The sequence below is a fragment of the Danio aesculapii genome, chromosome 4 (genome assembly GCF_903798145.1).
Source record: "Danio aesculapii chromosome 4, fDanAes4.1, whole genome shotgun sequence".
Taxonomy (NCBI): Eukaryota; Metazoa; Chordata; class Actinopteri; order Cypriniformes; family Danionidae; genus Danio; species Danio aesculapii.
The window spans coordinates 14,011,110-14,037,826 of NC_079438.1; the positions used below are offsets into that span (position 1 = coordinate 14,011,110).

At 37.6% G+C, this 26,717-nt stretch overlaps 1 protein-coding gene, 1 long non-coding RNA gene and 1 pseudogene across 4 annotated transcripts; 2 read left to right on the top strand and 1 right to left on the bottom strand.

The window, feature by feature from the left end:
* The window catches only part of LOC130222072 (gastrula zinc finger protein XlCGF57.1-like), a 44,595-nt pseudogene extending 19,157 nt beyond the window's left edge, over nucleotides 1-25,438 (bottom strand).
* LOC130222265 (uncharacterized) lies at nucleotides 2,005-2,578 on the top strand. Its single transcript, XR_008836395.1, has 3 exons — nucleotides 2,005-2,065; nucleotides 2,346-2,401; nucleotides 2,527-2,578. It is a non-coding gene; the product is annotated as an uncharacterized LOC130222265 (long non-coding RNA).
* On the top strand, nucleotides 4,726-13,548 carry LOC130222183 (stonustoxin subunit alpha-like). Of its 3 annotated transcripts, XM_056454817.1 has the most exons (6): nucleotides 4,967-5,051; nucleotides 5,173-5,267; nucleotides 6,200-6,296; nucleotides 8,996-9,088; nucleotides 12,701-12,747; nucleotides 12,834-13,548. In XM_056454817.1, the coding sequence occupies exons 2-6, from the start codon at nucleotides 5,234-5,236 to the stop codon at nucleotides 13,358-13,360; spliced, it is 798 nt and encodes a 265-aa protein (XP_056310792.1). In that variant the 5' UTR covers nucleotides 4,967-5,051; nucleotides 5,173-5,233; the 3' UTR covers nucleotides 13,361-13,548. The 3 variants fall into 3 exon arrangements, with proteins under 3 accessions (XP_056310793.1, XP_056310792.1, XP_056310794.1); XM_056454818.1 differs by lacking the exons at nucleotides 4,967-5,051; nucleotides 5,173-5,267 and adding an exon at nucleotides 4,726-4,806; XM_056454819.1 differs by lacking the exon at nucleotides 8,996-9,088.
* Nucleotides 25,439-26,717: the final 1,279 nt, after the last annotated feature.

A 26,717-nucleotide genomic window follows, 5' to 3' on the forward strand; every position in this document is an offset into this window, starting at 1 on the left:
TTGTATAGTGCTCCCAGGACAAATGTCATTCAACTGCACTAGTCAAGACAGTGTTACAACATGAAGATGCTGGACTTCACCTCTGTCTACGGGTGTAGTAACCAGCAAACAAATAAAACAAAGCACAAAGCTTTCTCTCTCACACACAAACACACACACTAGGGTTCTTTTTTCATATTGTCGTCTCTTATTATCTGCATTCGTTTCCTGCCATTCTTTAGCAATATCTTCTGTAATAATATTTAACTTCACATTTACTTGAAGCATTAAAGGGGGAGTTCACATAAAAAGTACAACCCACCCAGCACGAGACGTCATTTCGACGAAGACTTCATTCAGCCCAAATATTGACGTCAAAAATTGGTCTGTATTTCCAAACATAGACCAAATATCGACGTGGTCTTTGTTTTCCCCTTTTGGATTTGGTCCATATAGCGCAGTATCCGATTTGAACATAAATAATTACCTCACAAAAAGTTCCTCACAAAATGTTTTACATCTATTGCTTTCTTTCCAGTCCAATGTAGAATGCAAAATATATAGATAGCGGTTTAGTGCCATTACATTTAAATTATGCCAAACAAATTACGACGTTACTGTTGTTAACTCCTTCAGTATTTTCCCTGCTGCTTCATGTAATGATGCAAATACTTTTCAGGTAGCATAAGTCGATTTGTTAATAAAGCAAAAGATTCCTACAAATATTGTAACAAATAATGTAAATTAAGATTTCAAGTCCATCAACGTAAAAAATAGATTAAATAAATAGGGTAGAAAAAAAACAAAATCGTAATACACTTTATAATGCCTTTTTGTTTTATGTTTTAATCTATTCATCTTGTTATTAAGAAATCATAAATTCCCTTACAAAAATAGCCTACAGGAATCCTGTAGGGTTTTCATTTTTTCTGCAGGAACCTGCTGGTATCCTGTAGGAATTATGAAATCCTACAGGTTTTAGAATCATGCAGTACTTTTTACAGGAATCCTGAAGGATTTAAATTTTTCCACTGCAGGATAGCTGCTGTCCTGCAGGAATTATAAAATCCTGTAGGACACATTGACGATATGTGCAGGAATTTCTTACAGGTTTTACAGTGGATCCAAGCAAGTGACAAATCCTGCAGGATTTTATAATTCCAGCAGGACTTGCAGGAGTTATTTGTTGTAATTGGAATGAAAGAAAGAAATTCTGTCACTTGCTGTTGGTAGCAATTTAATATGAGTTCTAACAGACAAACAATACAACAAACAAACAAAAAATGAATAAATAAATAAATAAATGTATACGAATAGATTATAGGCAATTATAAAAATCAACCATTACTCTAAACCATTCGAATTATACATTTATGCAAACAAACAAGCTCTACACTTTTTCATTTTTATTTCATTTATTAAAATGTCAATCCATTTTAATTTAACTGCCATCTGTTTGGTTGGATGCAAAAAAAAAAAAACTGCAAGACCGGTCCTTGAGTTAGACACAGGTTGAATGTATGTCTGTGCATTTTATGAGATCAACAGAGTCTATCCCTCTTTCTTTTAAAATGTTTGTTGCTGTTATTTTCTGCAGTGTTAGAGTAAATTTAATTAGTAAATTATTATAAACATTTTAAATAAAATAAGATATAAATGCAAAATTGAAATTAGATAATACATTGCTGCCAATAATGTATAGGTCTATATTATAAACGTATAATATTTACAATATTTTAAGTTAATAATGACTACTACTAATATGTGTGTGTATTATTTGGTAAATGGACTTGGTTAAACAAATTAAAACAAACATTATTTATAAACATATTTTTTCTTTAAGAAAATAAATTCTTTGTGGAATACGAGTGTTTTTAATAAATCTGCTTTACAGGTTCATACAGATAGTCTTTCACACTTAAAAAGACGCTTGTTTTCGCCACCTACTGGCGTAACAATGTAGTTTACATTATAAACTCCGGTAAAATGAATAATTCAGAGAAAAGATTCGATTCATTGAGATGACTCGCTTCACGTCGCCGATTCGAATGCACGTCAGTCAACTGTCACCAACCGTCTTCTGAAGGTAAAGTACTTTTCTTAAGTTATTTTATCCTTAAAATGCTAAAATTACTGATCTATTTTAACGTAAATCAGTAAATTGCTTTGTAACACCAAAACAAATGCTTTTTTCCTTTTAAAGCCGAGATCACGTTAACAATACTAGTATATTGCTAACGTAATATACCCAGGCCTACTACCGTCGACGCCTTTATCAAAACTTAATTTAAAAAATGGCTATATTAATTATATTTTTATCATTTACTGCTAATAATTGATGCTAATGTCGTTTTTTATTACCTCAGAAATCATTTTGATCGCCGGTCGGACAGCAAACTACCTGTTGGCAGGTTGACATAAGGTAAAACTGTTGTCATGGATACAGTCAGCTGAAGCCACCAGATAAATGAATGATATATATTTGTGTGTATATATGTTTGTGTGTGTGTGGGTTCGTCTGTCTGTCTATATACCTATTTATCTTAGAAAATGGGCAAAACATGGGTCCTAGTGGAATGAAGGGAGGAGCCACCGACCTATAACATTGTTCCTAAAAAGAACCTACTGAAAAATAACTTTGAACCTGGAGATGTTGTGGATGTTGCCGATGAGGCTGAAAGTTCACCAGCTACAATTTTAGACCGTTTCTAAGGTATTTGTAAAGGTTTTTATGTGTTGTAAAGAAATCTGTATTTTTGAAACTAATGAAGACAGCAGAAGTCAAAGATTTCGCCTGACATGTTTACTGTTACAAAATATTTTAAATCTTTCCTAAAATAAAATATATTGTGTTTAAGTTGTTGTTTTTTTTACTCGGATGTTTTAAAATAACTTATTTTAGAGCAGTAATCACAATATCGTGATATTTTTATCCAAAGTTATCATACCACCAGAAACTTATACCGGCCCATGCCTAGTCATGATTGAAGATATGTATTTTCAACTTTAAGTATTTTTAAAGTATTTATTTCTCTTTAGACAACAAAGAAACTCTCAGGAGGAGGATGTTCAGGAGAGGGGAATTTACAGACACAGCACAGAAGAAATTTCCAGGTGTACCAATAAAAGTTATCAGGGCAGCACTCGGAAAAATTAAATGATGAGCACAAGTTACAAGTAAGGTAATAATTTGTACACACACACACACTTGTATTATCACATTTGTGAATTGGAGAGTACAACAAATTTTTTTTTTACAATTCTATTTGCTGAAATAATAAAAGAAAAACTCCAGGATGGTGTTATCAAGACTTACAGAAAAAAGAAAGTAAAATAGTGTGAGACTGATAACAGCAGCCAGAAGAGGGAATAATGTCAGATCCACTGTCCTGTCCCCATAGACACTTCATTAAATACTCCTCGCATAAGCGATCATTTGTTTTTTGTCATTTGACGCAAAGATTGTATTATACAAAAATACATATAAATGTACATGAGTTTAAAAAAATCGAAATATTAAAAACTTTAAGGTATTTAGGATGCTGATGACCGTTAAACACATCATAACAGTCTTGTGTAATAGTCCATTGGTTGTTTTTGGGGATTCTTCATAGCTGTAATGGTTTTTATACTGTACAGACTGTATTCTGCCCTACACCAACTCTACCACTTACAGGAAACTTTCTTTACTTTTTTTGGAAAATGGAGTAAACGCAGCCTGCTGTGAATTGGATTCTGATTTGGACTATTTTAATAAATAATTTGTGAAAGTGCATTGTTTTATTGTGAAATTTATCTTACTTCATATCTATCCTGCACAATAATCCTGCTAGAACTGTATATTTCATTAGACCTGTAGGATTGTAATTCCTGCAGGAATAATCCCTGCATAAATTTCCTCCTGGTATTCCTACAGGAAAATGAGCTAAATCCCTGTAGGAAATCTGCATAATATTCCTGCAGGATTCATGTGGGTTTTTTGTAAGGGTTCTGCTAAAGGAAGTGCTGAGACACATCAAGAAACCTGTTTATGTCTTAAAGAAGGCACACCACTTACAAAACAGGTTTTTTGAGGGCTGCTTCCTTCTTCCACTGAATACTTGTTCCTGAAGGAGTGACACATCACTGGTGGACACAAACACCACAGTATATATAGAGTATATTCAGTGAAATCAGCTGGAGAAAGTCTTTTATTGAGTCCAGCTTAATATGAGCTGCTGTGAATGATATCAGGATCATCAGCGAGGGTTTGCTGCACTATTATTCAAACTTAATCAATCCTGTCTGATTTCACATTCTCTGACCTGTTAATATTGCAGTGTATACACATACACCTAATACACAAATACACTTAATTGAAGATGTATAATGTCCACCCTATGCAGTACTCTTTCTGGTTTTGATTGTAATGCATTGAAGCAGGTGAGCCCCCTGCATTGTTGCTGATAAATGTGAAGTAGCACCCCTGCAATGATGTGCGGCTTTTGTAAAGCTGCTTTGAAACAATAATTATATTGAATTTGTCTAATTATTTTGATAAACATGAATTGAATTGACAAAACAAACAAACAAAAAAAACAGATTGAACAGGTTGTTTTAAGCATTTTAATTCTTATCTAAGAAATGGGTTAGGGTTAAAGTGGAGTAAAAGCCCAGACACAGGTCTGTGTTTTTCACATGCAGTTTCTTTTTTTTATTATTATCATGTCACAAACCAGTTTGATGTGTTTTTCAGAAGTGAAAATATTTTGACTTGTAGACTTGTTGTTCAACTTGTTGTTCAACAGTTCAGAGGACAAATAGAAATATCTACAGTCTTTATTTGAGGTGAGAGTTTTTTAATATTATATATATATATATATATGTACATATATTTATATTATGAGTGTCATCTAATAATCTGTCAATCACCTCTTTGTTTCTGAGACTTTACTGCTGAGCTGAAGTCATTTTAATGTATACCTCTTTAAATCTTGATCTAACAGATGATCAAGTGTGTCTCTGGAACAGGGTGTCCGCGAGGTCTTAAAAAGTTGATAAATCAATTATGAGAAAATTGAGGCCCTTAAAAGGTATTAAAAAGTATTAATCGCATTTATACAAGGCCTTACATTTTGTCTAAGCATTTGTTCAAAATGTTTGACTCCAAAAAAAGCATAAATATATTTATTTTCCTCCTAATATTAACAACAGCGTGCTCGATCCACACGATTGTTTCAGACTGGGGTGCATCTGGCCAAGCTTATCCATCCGGATGATGTCACGTAATTTGCGACAAACGCGGGAAGGTGATGTGATGCTCTCCACATGTAGCGAAACAGACAGCAAAATGGGAAAATGTTAGTTTGCGTACTTCTGGTTGGATAGAGACGAGTTTAAACAGTGGCTGAAACCTGTCACTGAAAGCAATCACATAATTTATTCTTTCAAGCTTTGTTTCTTCCGAGCATATCTGAGTTCTGTTGCATGGTCGTGCTCCATTGATTTATTTAATTACAACTGTTTATTAACAACCGTTTATTAACAACTGTTTATTAAGTTAAAGATTTGATACTGGTTAGAACTTGAAGTGGCGATAAGGTCTTAAAATATTCTGAAAAGGTCTTTAAAATGGCTTAAAGTATTGAAATTACCTTTAGGATTCCTGAATATACCCTGTGGAAGAGAATTATAGAAACCTGCTCATTCTGATACTGATTTATCTTAGATGTATTAGTGATCTGTGTGTTTATTAATGAGTCTGTGATACTAAGACTCTATGTCGTATCATATTGTTGTGAATCGTATTGCTGAGACAGAAACTCACTCGACAGCTTCATTCTGATATAATACTACATTCTACAGTCTACATTCACTCAGTAAAATGAGCAGCTTTTCTACTTTGGACAGAAACTGTCATTTTCTTCAGCTCACTTAAATTTTGAAAACCAAAGACTTACAGAAGCTCCTAAATGTAGAAAACTCAAACTGCAATAAAAGTATCAATGATTGCATTTAGATTTTATTAGTAAATTTGTGGAGAAGAAAAGCTGAGTATCTTTATATCACAATAGTGATTTACAGTACAGTGGATTCACACACAGTCTGTGTTTGACATAATTATACATGAGCTAAAAACTTCTCAAGAGTTTCACCAATGAGACCAGTTTCTTTAGTTTCCCTGAAGTGCTCTGGTGCGTTATTTTAAGGTAAAAATAATATGATTTGTGGTTTCTTCTAGAGTCTTCTACTGCTGGTGATATCTTTCTCAAACATGTCACATCTATTATGAAGGACAAACACACTTCTGGAGATCAGGATTTGTCTCCAGGATGCAGGTAGCCCTGTAAAATATATGACCAATTTGCTGCACGTTTATTCTGTTTTTTGTTTTTTGTTTTTTTTGTGACCAATTTGCAACACATGTGCTGTCAAATTGATGAAGATCGTTTCTTTATTTGCTGGTGTTTTTTTTTTATTGCATGTGCTTTCTTAAAGGGCACCTAGGTTAGCCCTTTTTTCAGATTTAATATAAGTCTTTTGTGTCCCCAGAATGTGTCTGTAAAGTTTCAGCTCAAAACAACCATCAGAGTATTTGTGATAGCTGTCTGAAGTGTCTGTATTATAGGCGGTAAAACTTGGTTGCTGATTTTTTGTACTGGGCCTTTAAGGCTAGTCCTCCCCGCCCACCGTTCCCACGTGCTTGTCAGCAACATGCCTCAGTCGCCGCCCTCGGCTGCCTCAGGAAGCAGATCTCACGTCGCGTTTGTGAGAAATACTACAGTAAGAACTTTACCAATCAGTATTTGATGCAGTTTTTGTGAGTTGCAACGATGAGTCACACACAATGTCATTACAAAGTTTACGCGCACACACAGTGAGGACACGTGCACACACAGAGACAGAGAGAGCGCGCGTTTAGCTTCGCACTTTGTTTGCACACATATGTGACAGGATACAGGTTAATCTCCACTGCTGTATGGATATTTTTTATTTTAATGTACAAAATAAACCTGATTTAACGTCCACAAACCGGGATTGAAGCATCTTCCTTTATAATTGTTCTGACCGGCTGTGCTGATGAAGTAAAGCTAAGCTAAATCGCTGTAATTCATTACACACATGCTCTGTTTTAAAACATTTTAAACTTGTAAAACTCACTCTTGATCACATTTAATGATGATTGATGATCCTAGCAAACTGAACACACCTTTTATTCCCGGTTGCTTTGCGCACGTCTGGTCTTATTGATATGATTATACATGTGACTACCGGGACATGTTAATATGCACAGTTGTCAATCAATATTGGTGGACGGGGGGACCACACTCCTACGTCAAGTTGCGGTCGATCTGAAAACCGCTCCAATTAGTTCACCGTTTTTATGTTGTTAAATTTGGGAAAAAAAAGGACTGGGTGTGTTTATTTCACCTTAATATTACGGTCTATACACTATATCTACACACATGTCTGTCCAAACAGCTTGAAAAGTAGATTTTTCACCATAGGTGCCCTTTAAATTACAGCACGTTAAGCTCTCTCGGCCACCGTATGAATCACTGATCTCATAAAAAGTTTATATTGCATTTGTCATAGACATTTGGTTTTGTCAGTTTCAGAAAATGAGCCTTCAGGTTTAATGAGGTACAGATGTGGCTACTGAAAATACATGTGTGAAGAAACGTGACCATGCGTGACACCAGTGTATTTTACACAAGCACAGAATGCTCTGACACAAAAAAAGACATGACCAGCAGGGGGCAGTTACGTAACATACTGAACTGGGGTCTTTTCTTCAAATGTGGAATATTGTAACCCACAGGTTGTAGGTGAAAGGTTTAATTACTCCCTGGAGTAGATATGTTTCACTGCTAAAATGACTTTTATGAGTCTCGGTTCCAAAAGTCTGAAAGTAAGATCACTCTGTGACATCTTATCCACCAAGATGCTTAACAGGCTCCTTTTGCCCCATCCCTTCTTGGTCTTCAAATAACATTGCAGATGAAAAGGGGGAGAAATCACTTCTTTCTTTGCAAACACACACACACACACACACACACACAAACACAAACACTTTCAATATTGAAATGGACTTTTAGAAACAAAATTCACTCCAAAGTGCATGTAATGTGTTTATAATCTGTATATTGGAGAAGGGTCTGGATGCAAACCTGGTGCAGTGCAATCTGAGCTGCATCCAATGCTTTTGAATGGGCTCACTAACCCCACCCCTAACCCTACCCCTCACAGTGACGTCACTCGCACCATTTGAGTGCATTGTGTCAGACATTGCATCGTTGAGTGATGCAATCTCAGCTTGAATCATAAAGGCTGCATCCAGATACTATTGGTATATTGAATATGAATGCATGAATTTTGTTTTATGTACATTTAAACAGATCATGTTATGGTAACAGCCCATGATTTAGGACATATTAAATTTTTTTTATAAATTTAGAGCTCCCACGCAAACTTTCCTCTCAAGCCATTGATCAGTCAAGAGAGAATGGGTGTGACCTGACAAATAGCTTAAATCCATATTACATATCCAAAATCCTCTCAAAATGTTTTCTTAAGGAGACCCTTTCTGTACTCGCCACATATCGGAGTCCTTTTTTTCTCCAGCAATTTTGTTGGATTGGCAAATTGGCTGTTTTTCAAACAGTTACCTTGTTTATTTACTTCATTCAAGTTCTAAATGTATTGTTTTATTTGTGTTTTAAAAGTTATTTATAATATGTAACATAAAGATGACTGTTTACTTCAATGGTTTTGGATAATGGAGTTTGAGATTGTATGAGTATGAAATTGCAGCACAAACCACACTGAGGGGTTTAAATATTGAGCAGCATTTATTCTGTATTTCTGTTCTTCTTCTGGGCGACCCATTTTACATCACAATTCCGAGAGAAATATATTTGATAACTGTGGAGAGGTGAGCGTGATCGAACACCCAATAAGGGGGGAGAGCATGCTCTGAGCCAGGCGGCTAATCAGCAGGTCAATCAGAAATTATAAATAACACCTGTCTTTCTAGTGATTGGGCTGGAGATACTCCCTTCCTAAAGACAACGGGAGGAGCAGACTGCGGAGAAGAGAGCTCTCACACACACGTACAGCTACACGTATGGTAAAAACAAAACAAAATAAAAGATTTGTGCTTACCTGAATCGCCGACCCTGTCTTCTTCTTCCCACAACAACGAACGTTACTATAATAACAGTGTGTGACACATTGCTGACCTTCCTCATCAATAAGTGAGGTTTATTTATAAACTAATTTTAAGAGGATCACATGCTTATGATTGATCATGGTTGGTCCCGCATCAGCTCTGCATATTACACATCAGATTAATACTGACTCACTATAAATAGCCAGAGTTTTCCACTGCCGTCATCTTTGTCTTGAAGAATGCTTCCCGCTACAAAACGCTTCAGCTCCAAAAGCTTTTACAGCATTGCACCATTCAACCTATCGACATGTATAAGAACCAACAAACAACAACAACTTCAGCAAAAGTCCCCGCTCTCCCCGAGACTTCAGCCATGGCTCAGTGCCACCCATTAGGCACTGCTGTCTCTTCCACAATTTAACCACAATGCTGCAATATAATCTCCTTCTCTGTCCACTTCAAATGCCTCACCCTACACATCCGCTGTGTTTTCAACCAAAATCTCCAGCAATATCACAGTTCACAAAATCTGCCTGAATATGCAGATGACGGGATCCACACCTTAAGCCATCACTATAAAACAGATTTCTCACACCTTACTGTTCCAACCATAGTACATAGCAGGCTTTAGGGGAAACCTCACAAAAATAATGACTGTCCAACATAGACTAAACATTTTATATATCTTTCAAAAGCTGAGACTCGTGTGCCTAGAGCGATTTCAACCATTTTAAAACACGAACAAAGCGGACATTAGTGTCCTCTATTGAACTGCTAACAACCTAAGAAGACAATAAAAAACTAAGAAACTCAGCTCACAAGCCTCTCGTCTGTCCACAGATCCATTACATTCCAACAGCATAGAGTAATTTGACTGCAAAGGGTCCAGGCAATCCAACTCTGCAAAACATCAGTCCACAACACATTTATACGTCAATAGACATCTACGAGATCATCAAAACTAGCCACTGCAGCTCATTCAGTAAAGCAGCGTCAATGTAAACATTTCATCATCAAAATGGCCTCCTGCCTTTTGACCCTTCGATTGACATTTCATCGAATCAATAGCTGAAAAGAGAAGTGTCTCCATCCGAGCAGCTCACAGGATGAGACAGTCCCACCCTCTCTCTTGACAATTTATGAATCGACCCAGTTGCAAATGACTTTGTGAATGACTTTGGCCAGATATTCTTGTGAATTTAATAATGTTAAGATTCCAAGTGTAATGTTATTTAAATATGGTATAAGTAAAGCCTATCGCCAAATGTATCATCTAAAAGAAGTTTAATGCCTATCCAGCTTTCCCTCCGAATCATTCTCCAGCCATTCCTTTAGAATTGGAGCTGCCACTACAGCAGCATACAATGGGCTCTCCCAAAACCAAATCCAGACTCTCTGGCCACCAAATCCAGGCCACTGGTCCTTGGATGCCTTCAAATTCTACATCCGCCTCAGCCAATACCACCTCAAGGAAGCCCAGCTGTCTTTCACCAGAGGACACCCTCCATCCAGAGTCCATTTCCCTATCCCCTCCATCCTTCTAGCATTGAGTTCCTTTGCTACTTTTCTCTCATTTCTAGCTTTGAGTTCCTCCGCTACTTTCCCTCCATTGTAGCGATGAGTTCCTCCGCTAACTTTTGTTGCTTCTAGCGTTGAGTTTCTCCGCTACCTTCCCTCCCCCTCTTTTTATTAAAGCTATAAGCCCTCTCTCGCAAGCTCCCCACCCCCCCCCCCCCACGACTCTCACTCACACACTTCATCTCTAACTCCGATGGAGTTTACCCGATCTCTGACTCCCACAGTAGTCATGCCAAGCCCATACCCTGGCCACACCCTTCACGTTTCCAGCAAGAGTCTTCACTACCCCCTCCCTTTCTCATGGCTCTACTGCCCGAGAGTGCTCCCCAAGCCTTGACTCAATTCCCTTGAAGCCTCTGAGTCAATCTCCATCCCTCCCAGGGCACTAATGAGTTACAAAAATACTCTTTTGAGTTCCTCCGCATCTCCTTTCCTCTCTTTTCTAGTATCGAGTTTCTCCGCATCTCCTTCACTTCCATTCAGTGTCGAATGTTTCTACTCTTTCCTCCACCCCCTCCCTTTTCCAGCTCCTCTCCTCCTCCTACCTCTAACTCCCCAACCCTTTCAGCATCGAGTTGCTCCGCTACATATCTTTTTTCAACGTCGAGTTGCTCCTCTACTTCTCCTTCTGCCGTAGGAGTCCCACCCTACAGCTCTAACTGCCACAGAGTTGTTACCCTGAGCTTTGACTCCCCTGCCCCTCCCAAAGAATATCTCTTTTTACTTTTTCCTAGCATTGAGTTCCTCTGCTTCTCCTGTTCTCCCTCTCCTAGCACTCTCCTAGTTCCTCCACATCTTCTTCCCTTCCTTCAAGTGTTGAATGCTTCTGCTCTTTCCTCCACCCCCTCCTTCTTCCAGCTCCTCTCCTCCATCCACCTTTAACTCCCCACACCTTCCAGCATTGAGTTCCTCTGCTACTTTTCTTTTTTCATCGTTGAATTTCTCTGCTACTTTCCCTTTTTCCTAGCATCGAGTTCCTCCGCTACACTTTCTTCCTTCCACATAAGCCATCACTCCCCAAGCTTTGACTCCCACAGAGTCTTTCAGAGCTTCGACTCCCACAGGAGTCATGGCCCTGAGTTCAAACTCCCCTCTCACTATTCAAACGGGAGGGAGCCCCAGGTTTGAGGATATTCTGACCTCAGGGCTCTCTCCTGGGACAGCATTCCAAACACTCTTTATTATCAATCATCAGCTCAATGTGAACTCTTGAAGTGTGGTTTATTTATAAATTCTTTTTGAGAGGATCACATGATTATGATTGATCACCGCTGGTCCTGCATCAGCTCCACATATTGCACCAATTAAATGAATACTGACTCACTATAAATAACTAGAGTTTTCCACTTCAGTCATCTTTGTTTTGAGGAATCCCCCCTACCACCTATACTCCTCCCCTTCTCCTGATAGGGCGGCACGGCGGCCTAGTGGTTAGCCCTGTTGCCTTATAGCAAGATCACCACTGGCTCGACTCTTCACCAGGCCAGTCGGCGTTTCTTTTCCGTAGTTTGGATGTTCTCCCCATGCTCGCGTGGGTTCCTCGGTTTCCTCCTACCGTGCAAAGCCATACATCATAAGTAAATTGACTACTCCAAAGTAGCATCGTAAGACAAACTCTTAGCCAGCTATATCTTAGCTATTCCTAACACGTTCACAAGCAGGGGAGTTCTTGAGACCTACCTGAGCTCAAACTCCCATCTCGCCCTTTAAACGGGAGGGAGCCCCGGGCTTGAGGACATCTCCACATTTCTATTATTTTGAACACAACCCTTTCAGAGACAACAGCTTTATTGTGTTTCTGTTACACGACTACATTCACAAGTACATAATTTATAGAGCACAGATATCAACATTGCTATTAACAGTGACTCAAGAGAATACACGTGTTGTGCTGCTGTTTTATTACAGATCTGTGCGTGTGAGTGTGTGTGTGCGTGCATGTTATAAGCTGATGTTTGTTTACTGACAATGTGAATCTGTGTGTGTTTACAGTCTGGATCATGGAAGAGAGAAGAGGATTACAACAGGAACATGCAAATGTACTTCTACACACAAAGACACTCTCACACACATATACACACAGCTTTGGTGTTTGTTGTGTTATAAATGTGTCTCTTGTGTTCAGATGATGCCTGTTTTCTCACACTGGATCCAAACACAACAAACACTCGTCTCATTCTGTCTGAGGAGAACAGAAAGGTGACACGAGTGAGGGAGAAACAGTGGTATCCTGATCATCCAGACAGATTTGACGATGTGTCTCAGGTGTTGTGCAGAGAGAGTGTGTGTGGACGCTGTTACTGGGAGATTGACTGGAGTGGAGATGGTGTGGAAATATCAGTGTCATATAAGAGTATTAGAAGGAAGGGACGAGGTTATGAGAGTTGGTTTGGATGTAATGCTCAGTCCTGGAGTTTGATCTGCTCTTCCTCCAGTTTCTCATTCATACACGATAACACACAGACTGGTCTCTCTGTAGAGCCGATCAGCAGTAGAATAGGAGTGTTTGTGGATCACAATGCAGGAACTCTGATCTTCTACAACATCTATAGAGATAAAACGAGTCTTATCCACTCAGTCCAGACCACATTCACTGAGCCGCTCTGGCCTGGGTTTAGGGTTCATTATGGATCATCAGTAAAACTGTGCTAAAGACTGAGAGACTGAAGAGAGATCTCCTCATAATCCTCTGCTCTGCAGGATTAGCCAGAAGAAGCATGATTACTAAAAACTCATTTGTTTTATGTTGCTTTTACAAATGTATTGTAAACTTGCCTCTTGTTATTTCTGTTTTCTTTTATATTGTTTTCTTTTTTCTGTTCAGTACTTTAGTTTCACATGTGGTGTTGAAAGTACTTTTTTAAATAAAGTTTTAGTTGATAATAAACTTTACTGTAAGCCTATATGCACAGAAACACAGGTTATTATTGTGGTGTGTGAGTCTGAGCAATCATGAAAGGCGTCATCAGAGCATCCGCTCTGGGGAAATGTTGACACACACAGATTTACAGAAAACATGAGATTATTTCCCACTTGAAAATAATGTCTCGACGCCACTTGAAGTTGGATATCTGACTTGTAAACTTGAGGCAGATTGAACAGCCCTGAAGTCAGCCCTGAGATGCATCATTTCCTGTCTCTTTATAGATGGAGGCTAGTTAGAGAACATATCATATTGCCTCCTTTTGCATTATTTTAAAGTACTACATCACAGTCACATTTTATTTAGAGTTTCTAACCAACACACACTGCTTCAAGTCAGATGCTGATTATTTTACACAGCACATTATAAAGTTCAGCACACTATTAGTCTCTTAGATGGTCTCTGTTTAATGAAATGTACAAAATGAATGAATGAGGAATTTAAATTCTGATTCCGCTTAACATTCTACTGTCTGTAATTATAAGTTGTGATCACTTTACTGATGTTGTAAACCATATTTTAGATGCCACAGTAGCTACAGGGTTGTGAAGTTAAGATATTTTTCTTTGCGACAGAAGTGTAAAAGTCCATCCATTAACCCAATGATGAAACTAACAGCATGGGTGAAGGTTAAATGTGTGTAAGCCTTTTCTAGTGCTTCTGTAAAGAATTTTGTTTTCCAGCTCTGAATTTAATCTGACTCCAATTTTAAGTGAAATTTTAAGAAATTTAGATTGTATTTCTAATAACAAGAATGGATCACATTCATCTTTTTTGACTCAATTTAGAGTTTTTGATTCGTATCGGATCCCATACTCTTCAGTTATACGTTCATTAGGGACCAAAGGCCACTTACAGGTCCACACCCCGGGATTGTGTTTCTTCTCACGGACACTATCTGGACACTCTGAAGATAGTCAGAGGATGCAGGGTTAACTAATACCCAATTAGTCTGGTTGCCTCCTGCTCACTCATACTAAAAATAGTAATTTAATAACCATGCATCTTCTTTTCTTGTAAATATTCTAAAGTACTTTTAATGCTCATTGTTACATCTGCTATGTCTCTCCCTTTTATTGCATATGCTTGGTTTGTTTTAATTAATTTAGGCATCACCTCCTTTTGTCTGATCACCAGCGATCTCTAACCACCAGAGGTAAACATTCACACTTATAGAACTACAAATCTGCCATGTTATTAACTACAACACCCTAGGTTGCATAGGAGTACATTGCAACAGCCAGTTGATAAAAAAAGGGTTGGGGCATTTATTTCATTTTTACGCCTTCAGTCTGAGACATCTCGCGCACTGTTCCATCCCTCCTGAAAGAACTCCATCTTGGTTTATAGTTGAACAAGCCATCCTACTTCCTCTTCCACCACTACATTGTCTATCCATCCATCCATTTATTCATTTTATTTTGTAAATGTGTTATTTTTGAGGCTGATCTCAAAAATATAACAATTTTACTGACAGAATTTTAGGTGCAGGCTAGGACTGTCTCTGCCATTTGCAGATAACGTTGACCTTCAGCATGGACGGTCTGCTGCTAAATGTGTGACATGGCAGGGAAAGAAACAGCACCTCTAAATCAGAAACCAAGGTGCTTGACTGGAAAAAGGTGGCCATCTCCCAAATGGAGTTCAAGAATCTGCGGTTTTTTTTCATGAGAAATGGAATGTGAGATTTAAAGATGGATCAGTGCAGCGGCAGCAGTAATGCAGTTGATGTGATTGTTGTGGTGAAGGAGCTGTGACGAAATGCAATGTTCTCATTTAAACGCTCAATCTAGGTTTCTACTCACACCTATGGTCATGACTGAAAGGACAAGATCTCGGATACAACCGGACACATTTTGCAAAGTGTTATGACCCGCTTGTTTGAGTCGCACCATAAAAGAGAGATGAGCTAACAAAATAGCCTGAATGCAAGTTTTTTATTATAAAATGTAACTCATAGAACAATCAATCAAAGCAACCAACAAATGTCTAGGGATAAAAATGAAGATAAAGAACTTAGGATATAATCACAACAACACTTAAACTACATGATACAAGTAATACAAAACAAAACCATAAGGTTAAAGAGTCAATGAGATGGCAGGTCTTGACATGAGGACTCCTGAGTAGCCACAGCGTACTGGAGTAGCTACCACAACAACTTTTATATACCCAATGATGAGTAATGCAGGCATCCAATCAGGATTTACCACACACTCCAATCTGGAGTCTTGGGATCATCACAGTGTATTAATATTGTAAAACTTAATACCTGTCGCTCTGCCTAAATCATAAAATATTCATCAAGTTTATATTCTACTCAAAAAAGTAAATGTAGTAAACTAGAAAGAATCTTGAACTTAAAAGTAAAGAAACTTTACTAATAAAAGATGCAACACAGGACAATTGAATGGGCTTTCTAAACTTGAGGCCCTGGTATACTGCAAACTAACCTTCCTGGAGCTCCACCTTCTTTGATGTGCGGCGTCTTCCCAGTGATTTGTTTCTCATTCAGGGAGTAAGACAGAGATGTTATGTTTAGAGATGTATTGTTTAAAGTTATTGTGTGTTTATATTGTGTCAAATGTCTTTCCCCCTGTTCTTTTTTTTGCCTTGACTCCTCCCCTCCTGAGTTTCAAGCAGGTTGCTGATGGCTTCCCACAGCTGTGTTTACTTAACATAGAGGAGTGAGAGGGGATAAAAACACAGGCCAAACACTTGGATGATGAGAAAGGAGCTAGAGAGGAACCTTTCTCCAGAGCACTAGCTGGGTTTCAGTTAAATTAAAGCTGTTGTGAACTGTTGGAAAGTTGAATTGTGGTGATTTAAAATCTTACTTGTTGACAATTGGTACTTATTCTCTGTTGTGACTTAGAGCAGTATCACGATTTAAACTTTGATTTCTTTCTTTTGCTTTTCCCCCCCAGGAAGCAGTAAGGAGGTGGTCGGCCTTTTTTGTTGAAATCTTTCTCCTGTTTTGAGGTCAGTCAGGGAGTCAGTGTAGTTTTGCTGTTAATTTTCATCATTATTTTCTTGTAGCTTATTTAGAGGTTTTACTCCCAGACAGAACCCTGTTTTTGTTTGTTATTTTGGCTTTATTCCCCTCCTGAAGCTAGAGCTTCCTTAACACTACATTGTGTGTGCCTTTGATTTTTTTTTTTTTGTAAATACATTTTTGGAACTTTACTCGTTGATGTGTTGTGACTGGTCCCAGTTTAGTGCTCTTTAAACTAATATTGTTGCGTTCATTGTATTTGCCCTAGACTTGTGTAGGATGTAACAGAGAACATCATCCAAACAACACTAGCTACATGAATACACTGGAGAGTGGAGTACAGATGTATGCACACCTGTACAATTACTTGCAAAGAGATTTTAAGCTGCAGAGGTGCTGTTTGCCAGATGTTTATGAAGCTGTTTTTCTCTCAGCCGCTATCATTGTTTACGGTAAACGCGAGGAGCGCAACACATTTACAACCCCACCTACTGCAGTGTAGGAGTGTTGGAAAACAGTATACCATCACTCAGTCTTTTCAAACATGAAACATCCTGTGCACATGAGAAAATGTTTTGCTGCATTCATGTCACGTGTGCAACTTTTTGTCCATGTGTTTCTTAAACTCTAAAACGAGCGACGCTCGTACGGATCTGTACGGATTATCTCCAGCGTGAGTCCTCTTCTTTGCAAAATTCTATTGTACGGCACTGTGAAAAGGGGCGGGATTAAACAAGATGATTAGACATTAAAAGTGAGCGATTGGTCCATATTTTAAATTTCTGTCCTGAGAGGTCATGTTTTGATCTTCGATTGGTCTCACACAGTCAAGTGATGCGATTTCGCAGGTCAGTTCACCAAGCTTGAATGTTGTAAGGCAACTCCGAAACTTGACGCACAAACTAGCATTTCCGGTCTGATTCATTTGCGCGCGTATGAATGGAAGTCTATGGGGAGAAAAGTCCAGTGTGACCGCGGCTTAAGTGCAAGTGAATGGTTTTTCTCCACTGTGGATCCTCATGTGTTTATTAAGAGATGATGATCGGCTGAAACTCTTCCCACACTGAGTGCAAGTGAATGGTTTCTCTCCAGTGTGGATCCTCATGTGTTTATTAAGGTGTGAGGAGGAGTTAAAAATCTTCCCACACTGAGTGCAAGTGAATGGTTTCTCTCCAGTGTGGATCCTCATGTGTTTATTATGGTGTGAGGAGCAGTTAAAATTCTTCCCACACTGAGTGCAAGTGAAGGGTTTCTCTCCAGTGTGGATCCTCGTGTGTTGATTAAGGTTTGATGATTGGTTGAAACTCTTCCCACATTGAGTGCATGTGAATGGTTTCTCTGCAGTGTGGATCCTCATGTGTTTATTAAAGTTTGAAGATTGGCTGAAACTCTTCCCACATTGAGTGCATGTGAATGGGTTTTCTCCAGTGTGGATCCTTATGTGAATTTGAAGACTGTTTTGTTTTCCAAAACTCTTTCCACACTGAGTGCAGGTGAAACGATTCTTGTCTCTCCTTTTCAAAATACCATCAGTCTGTAAAAGAGTTTTTTCCTCAATTTTGACATGATGTTCCTCCTCTTTACTCCCCTCATACTCTTCAATTAGGTCTGAAATAAAATAATAAACAACATTAGTTTTCATTAAGTCTTAAAACTCTCATTCAAAAGCTGAAAAGTGAAAAGACACTGGAAACATTGGCTACACACACTGTAATTTTGATGCACATTAAATGTAAAATGAATCAGATCATATTTTGATCTGTCCATTAACATGCAGGGCTCGACAATAAGGACTGCCCGATGACCCAGGGCCAGCGTGCGAGACGCTCGGGACAGTATAGAGAATGGTTACTGACCCAATCGGGCCAGTGGTGCCTTGTCACTTAAGTTTAATTTGGCTTCGACTGTTTGTCAATTGCGTCGTGTTTGCCCAGTGAGCGTGGTTTGTCTGGCATATGTGAATCCCGCAATCGTGTGGGATCCGCGCCAAATCAATCGGTCCGAGATCGCCTGAATGAGGTGGTCTCGGCTCGATGGACTATATGCACGGCAGTTCCCCAAAATTGAAAATGGAAAAAAAACTAACAAGAAATCTGAGTGTTGAAGTATTCAACCAAGTTGCCAGTTTCAGGGTGATGATCACAGTGATGCATCGGTTAAAATGCATGAGTCTGGTTTAGTTAACTTCAGTTGCTTTTATTCCACACCGGTGAATAGAAATGTGATTTGTTTATAACACGCACAAATCCACCAAACAAACTTCACTGCCCGTTGCTTCACTCAGACTGCATTGTTCTCCCACGTGCACATCTTTGAAAGGCAAATGTGATTAGCAGTCAGTTAGCGACCTCTACTGGACAGGTTTGTGTAATGTTTTGTAACACTGAGCTTTGTAACATCCTAATAGACATGTTCTCTCACTATTACCAACCATTTTGTTTTTTATTATTGCCTAATAATAACTGTCATACATTAAACCCAAACCAAAAGTTTTCTAACTACTTGGAACAGGTGACTGAGGAAGCTATTTTTAGTGGGTTTGAAAGTGAGCCCCACACAATTATAAACATAGTAAACAATGCAGATAAACGTCCAACATTAGATTAAACATTTCCTGACATCAAGTGGCGACATGTTTTCCACAATTGTTTTTTTTTACTTTTAGAAGAACTCTTTTATTACATTAAAATTTATATAATTAATTACATTTAAAATATTTGCTAATCAATTTTGTTGTTTAAAATGTCTTATTTATATGTATTTTTTTTCTGCAAATAAAAATTATTTGAATAATTTACCAGTCATGGGATATATTATTAGTGTGATTCACTATATTTGAAACATTTGTTATTATATTTATAAATATGTTGTTCTGCAAATGCATATTTTTAAATGTAATTTACTAGTGATGGATCATACTTATATAAATATTTATCACTTGAAACATTCATAAATTGATTTTGTTAAAAATATTTATTTATCTGCAAATGCCGATTATTTTAATAATTTACCAGTTATGAATCATACAACATTTGCAAATACATTTAGTATTTTTGTTGTTTAAAATGTCATATAGTTCTGCAAATTATTCTAAGAATTGTCCAGTTGTGCATCATATTGTTCATGTAATTTAAAGATTTGCAATTCAGTTTTGTATTTTGTTGTTTAAAGTCTTTCTATTTCATGTAGATGAAAACTATTTCTAAAATGTATCATTTATGCTTCATACTATGTGCGTTTTCTAAAGATACAAAATAGGTGGTAAACTAGGGCTCTTCCCTTTTTTCCTGGCCTGTCTTTTCCTGGTCTGATTTCCTACTCTGCTCCTCTCCTCCTCTGGAGTCTATCTTCTCTGACTCTACTGCAATCACACTAACTTCTGGGCCTGCGCTCTTTGTCTCTCTCTCCCTCCCCCTGTGTCTCTCCTTCTGCCTCTGGTAACTTTAACTTAACATTTAAGCTGGGTACAATTTATATCATATGTTTTATCATTTCATATTTTAACATTTTATACAGTTATTTTGTACTTAATTCAGTTGTAACCATAGAGAATTATTGTCATTAAATCATTTCATTATTCATCTTTTGATTTAACATCAACACTTAATATTGCAATACAATACAACCACATAATATCAATGCTCTCCTACATTTATAGCTATTAATACTGCCCTTATTTCCGTTTTTGGTATGAGATTGCAGAAGGATGGTTTGACTAGAAATGTACAGTTTTTTACCAACATACTGATAACTCTTTAGTCATTCGGCAGAACTCCAGTTCGAACCGCTGTGGTTTAAAACCCATTCTTTCAAAACCTAAAACTATAACCTACACACACTACTTACAGACAGCACACAATATAATATATCAGTGCACAAGATCAGTACAATATGCATTGCATTTAAATAATCATTTGAATGAACTGATAGCGGAAGTGCTTCAGTAGTCTGTTGAGTACTGGAATTAGCATGTAAGCTAACAAATCACTCATGTTCTCATTCACAATAGTGACACTGCGTTTCCCATACACTGATTTATTTGTAGTAATGTGGGAGTTTTCACATGAGCGTATCTTTAAAGGCAACCAGTTGTCTACAGAAAGTTTCGTCTTCATGAAGAAAACTTGTTTCTTTTCTCAAATTAGCCAATCACAATAAATGTGCAGTGTTTTGGAACTAAAGTCTTCATTTGTTACCCACAACACTTCAAGATTTGATCAAGTCAAAATCTCATAATCTGACACAAATCACACCGCACGAGTTTAGCTGGACTTTCATTCGCCAGCAAGTTTTGTGAAATTGCAGACAAAAGCCCCAAATTGGAGGCAAATGGCTGTTTGTTCATGGGAGTGACAATTAAACAATGTAAATGATCAGAAACACAATCTAGGGGTGTAGGACAGTGTTCCCTGCATCTCCCCAAACGTTTTCTCCTCCCTATTCTTCTAATTTTCTTTTCAGTGCTGAGCAAGTGTGCAATGTGCACAAATATAGTTATCGGTTCAAGTTGAAACACATTGTTAAATTTTGCTGTATTTGGCTAAACAATTCAAGGGTGGCTCCCCAATGTGTAGATACATAAAATAAATAAGCTGACCAAAGTACTTACGGGGAAAAGACTATTGAAGACAACGAATAGTGCAGTTCCTCAGCAGTGATGTTAACTTGTCTTTAGTTTACTTAGGTCACATGTTTTTTGACTGTGGGAGAAACCTGGGGGAAACCTACACAAGCACGGAGTGAACGAGAAAACTCCACACAAAATGTCAACCGGTTCAGCAAACTTTAACCTGTGACATTCTTGCTTTGAGGCAACATTGCTAACGACTGGGCCACCATGTTGCCCAATCTAGAAAGGAGGGGGAGTAGGGGTGGAAGGGGAATTTCTCAAGACAAAGGTAACTGAGGTAAGAAACTCTGGTTATTTATAGTGAGTTAGGAATCATCTGATTGGTGAATCATGTGTTAACTAATGCAGGACCAGCCATGGACAATCATAAGCATGTGATCCTCTCGAAAGTAGTTTATAAATAAACCTCATGTCAATGAACAGCCTAACTACATGAAAAAGCTGCCGTGTTGAATATACCCATGTTTGTGTAGACAAAGCTTCAATTTTGAGCACTCTGCTCTCCATTGTGAAGCTTCAGGTGAGCGCTGAGGCTTCTTTTATGTTTAAAGTCCTTTCCACACTCACTGCATCTAAAACGATCTTCTCCTGAGTGAGTCTTCATGTGTTGCTTAATGGAGTCTGATCATGTGAGAGTCTTTCCACACAGATCACATGTGAACACTAGGGTTCCATTGTGACCACTCATGTGATTTATGAAGCTAGCTTTGGTTGTGAAGCTCTTTCCACACTAAGCACATGCAAACGGCTTCTCTCCGGCGTGACTTATGTGGTAATAGAGTGCATTTTTACAAATGAAACTTTTACCACACTGTACGGTTTCTCTCCAGTGTGGATCCTTATATAGATCTCAAGGTCTTGTTTTTGCGAAAAACTTTTCCCACACTGTGCAAATAAAAATTCTCTTTTCATTGTGAGTTCTCATGTGGATTTTAAGGGTGATGTTTCGCTTAAAACTCTTTCCACACTGAGGGCAAGAGTAAGGCTTCTCCCCAGTGTGAATTCTCATGTGTGCTGCAAAGTTTCCTGCATGATAGAAGCTTTGTCCACACTGTTGGCATGTGTACGGCCTCTCTCCAGTGTGAATTCTCATGTGGGTTTTAAAGCTTTGTGTATAACCAAAACTCTTTCCACACTGTTTGCAGGTGTAAGGTTTCTCTTTAGTGTGAACTCTCATGTGAATATCAAGCTTTGGCTTTTGGCTGAAACTCTTTCCACACTGTTGACAGCTAAAATAACACCCAGAACTGGATTTCCGAGGTCTTCTGCTTAATGAAGTCTTTTTAGTCAGTGTGGGTTTTTCACCAGTCATTATTTCTTGGGGTTTCTCAAACTGCTGTTTCTCCTCCATTTGATAAGTCTCTTCTTTCAGTACCACCACGTCTTAAAAATAAGTGAACTTTAGTATGAAGGCCCAAAGGAACAAGCATGAAATGGATGTTTCACCCACAAATGAAAATGACCGTACCATTTACTCTGTGTTATGCAGTTTTGATCAAGAAACTCATAAAGGTTTAAAACCACACGCGGGAGAGTAAATGGTGAGGCTATTTTCATTTCTGCATCAACTATCCCTTTAAAGGGTTCCTATTATGAACCTTTTTACAAGATGTAAGAGGTTTTGGCTCCAAATCAGATCATATACCTTGCAGAATATTTAATTTTGAGGGTCAGAGGAAAACCAAGCTCTTTTTGTGCCTGTGGCTTTAAATGCAAATGATCAAATGCACTCGCTCTAGATTACTCGTGTTGTGTTCCCTCATGTGTATCTTCCACTAAATTTAAACAATTTTACTTGCTTGGAAGACCCGATTGAGACAAATCCTGCATGTTCATAGCAAGTGCGCATAATTTACCTTATATTAGTGAGTTTGCATTATTGTATATAACTTATGCAAATGTTTCCCAGTACTGGGTTGCAGCTGGAAGGGCATCCGCCGTTTAAAACATATGCTGGATAAGTTGGTGGTTTATTCCGCTGTGGTAACCCCTGATTAATAAAGGGACTAAGCTGAAAGAAAATGAATGAATAAACTTGTGCAAATGCTTAATGCCACGTTTGCTGTAAACTGGAGTGATGAGGAGATGGCGAGATGACATACTTTGCTACTCGTTTTCATTCATTTGTACTTTTGTATTTGTTTTCTTGCCTTTGAGCATGTCCTGAGGCTTAGCTGAAGACCTACTTGGTGACATTTTATATACCCGACAAGATGCAGAAATGCCATTTAAAAAGGTGACCTGCTGTTTGTCCAATCAGGGACAGTGACAACGTTAATATAGAAATAATAATGTTTACCAGGGGTTTGCAAATGTGAAACGTCTGTTAATGAACACCCAGGATTATTTTTTAACCCCAGGTAAAGCATGAGCAGTGTGAAACATGATTACAGATAACCCAGGATTCTGTATATACAGGGTTAGAATGACCCAGGGTTAACAATTTGAAGTGTGAAAAGTCCTAAGAATACTCAGCATCAGCTCTCAGGATAACCAGAGTACAATGACAAACAGCCACAATTGTCAATCATGTCATAGCAGTGACCAGGGTCCATTTCAGAAAGGAGGTTAAGTGAAAACTCAGAGTATTTTAACCCTGAAATGAGAGAAACTCTGGGTTTTCCATTTCAAAATGGCAGGTTTGTCAAACTGGAGAAAGCAGGGTAAGTCAAGCCTGTTTCTGAAAGTAACTTTAACTCAGTGTCAGTTACCGTGGTAACTTACACTGTGAACCTAACCTGGTCAGGGGCAGGTTTTATTCTTTAACTCTGAGTTTCTGTCGGTCTCCTTCCCTTTTTTTTAAAGACAAAGCGGTATTTCTCCCCTTAGCCTTACCTTTCCACCCACCTATTTTAATGCTCAAAACGATTGATGGAAACATCATGATGCATACTGTAACTTTTTAAAAATCCACATAAAAAATGCGCAAAACTGAGCAGGATAAACTTTTATTCGATAGAATCGATGCGCCTAAACTGGGAACACTTTTACTGAACAAATTACAGTATGTGCATTAAAAAAGTTTTGTTAAAAGAGATCATACGAGGATGAAAATGTGAATAGACAATCCAGCAGGCTGAGCGCACTGCAGAACATCGGAAATGTTGTTTTGGTCATTCTAAATCGCTTTAACTGTTTTAGTTTTAATGTATATTATTAATGACCTCCAGAGTGTTAAGAGAGTCTGTTCTCCACGTCTCATGGCTTCAAACGCCCCCACGTGTTCATTGTGTCAACATTGTCTTCTGAGGCGCTAGTACATTTATTAAATAAAGAAAAAATTGACGCAGCTTCTTCTACCGCAGTAAATTCTGTTTTTACTGTTGATATGTGGCACCAGTTAATCAGGAAGTGACGATTTTTAAGGCCTAAATTTTTACGACATTTTATGACTCACGGAAACCCTCTTTAAACACAAGAGCCCTGGTAATTATTTATTATAATAATGATGTAATTCTAATTCAGATACTATCTGTGAGAACTAGTAACAACTACTTTTAATAGTTTAAATACATGAAGAAGTTGATGAAAAAAAGGGGATTGTGATCAATATGACATATGCAAATGGAGAGCACTAAGCCAACACTATCACTGTAATAGCAGATATCTTCTATGAGAATACTTTAGGTCAAATATCGTCAGCTCAGTTAAACTTGTTTTAATTTATTGTTTTTATTTATTTTTATAGCACCAGTGCTCAAGGACACTTTACAAACTATAGGAAAACAAGAAAAGCAATAAACTTAAGGAGATGGGAAATGGGAGACTAATAATACATAAAAGAATGACAAAAGACATGAGAACAAGTAACGAAAGAAACTCATTCCTGTCTTTCAATGAGTGCTTATGTTCATTTAGGAGAACTAGGCAGCACACTCAGGGCTGCAAGATGGATTTAATTTAGTATTCTTATTAAAATATATCTGAATGAGGATCAGATGACTGAGTTGGTCTTTAAGAATGAAAATCAACCTGTTTGTTCCTGCAGATCTTCATGTTTGACTGTGAATGTTTCTTCAATCTTCACATCTTCACTCTCCTCTTTAATAAACGCCATCTTTATAACAGTGTGGAGATCAGTCGCTTTAGCAGGAGTTTTTCTCTGTGTTTGGACACTTTATCCTGTTTAAAATGAACAAAACAATAAAAATGTCCTGTTTAAAATAAATAAAACAATGAACAGAAACAAAATAACTTCTCTTCAACACTTGCTTCAACAGTTTCTTTATATGAGAGTAAATAACAAAAAGAAATCAGGCAAAAGGTACCATTAAAACACTTATTACACAGATTTCTGTAACTTATTCAAACAATAGCCAATATTTACGTAGGAGTAAAATAATACTACGTTGTAAAAAACCTGAACCTTTAATTAAATCGGTTTACATCTGTAAACGTTTTAAAACAAACCTTTCTCCAGTTGAATCACAGCGCTGAAGCGGCGCCGCCTGATGACGTCACACCACGCCAAACTAAAAGTCTTTTTTGTTTAGCTTTTTTTTACCACTTACTGTTGAGGTCATGGCTAGGGCCAGATGGAATCTGCGGACGTTTTTTGCTATTTCTGCAGAGAATTTTGGTAAAAATCTGCGGATTTCTGTTAAATTATTTTGGGAGTATCATAACTAAAACCTTAATATGTGAAATAAAAAAATTATATCTTTTTAACTTGTATTTAATGTTTAAAATGCAAATCCAATTGGATTCACTTTATTTGGTAAACAAAGCAAGTCTCTCATACAATATATCTACTAAAAGACAAGAAAATATTGCATTACAAACTGCATTGTACATAAATCAGATGAACATTTTCATATTAGTCAATATTACTGTAATTTAAAAACTGAATAAATTTAGATTTTTCCCAGAGATAGGTTGTGGCTGGAAGGGCATCCGTTGCGTAAAAACCATAGACTGTAAAAACATGCTGGATAAGTTGACGGTTAATTCAAGGGACTAAAATTAATGAATAAATTTAGATTTACACACATTTACTCAAGTAAATAAATAGAATTAATGATGGGCTAAAAATCTGCGAAATTCCTGGTCATGGCTTATATATACAGCATTTGGAGTTGATCAAAACCTTTACTCTAAACATTTTTAAGACAATAAAAAAACTTTTTAATCCACTAAGACTAAGTGTTTAAAGCAGATAATCTCAACATTCTAAGATGTATAATAAATAATCTGATGGGTGTTTTGAGTTGAAACTTTACAGACACATTCTGGAGAATCTCAAATCTTGAAAAGGGGTAAAATTGGTGCCCTTTAAGTAAAAAGTACCCATTACTACTACATGTTTTAGTTTCACTAGCTGGGTCATTATCACTATAAAGTGCCTTTGATGTCCCACAAGATTGAATCAGTCCTATTTGAATATAATGCGCAATAATGAAACTCTGATGTTTTGATATAGTTGGTTAAACCTTTACACACATGCAGGTAGATTTATAAGTGT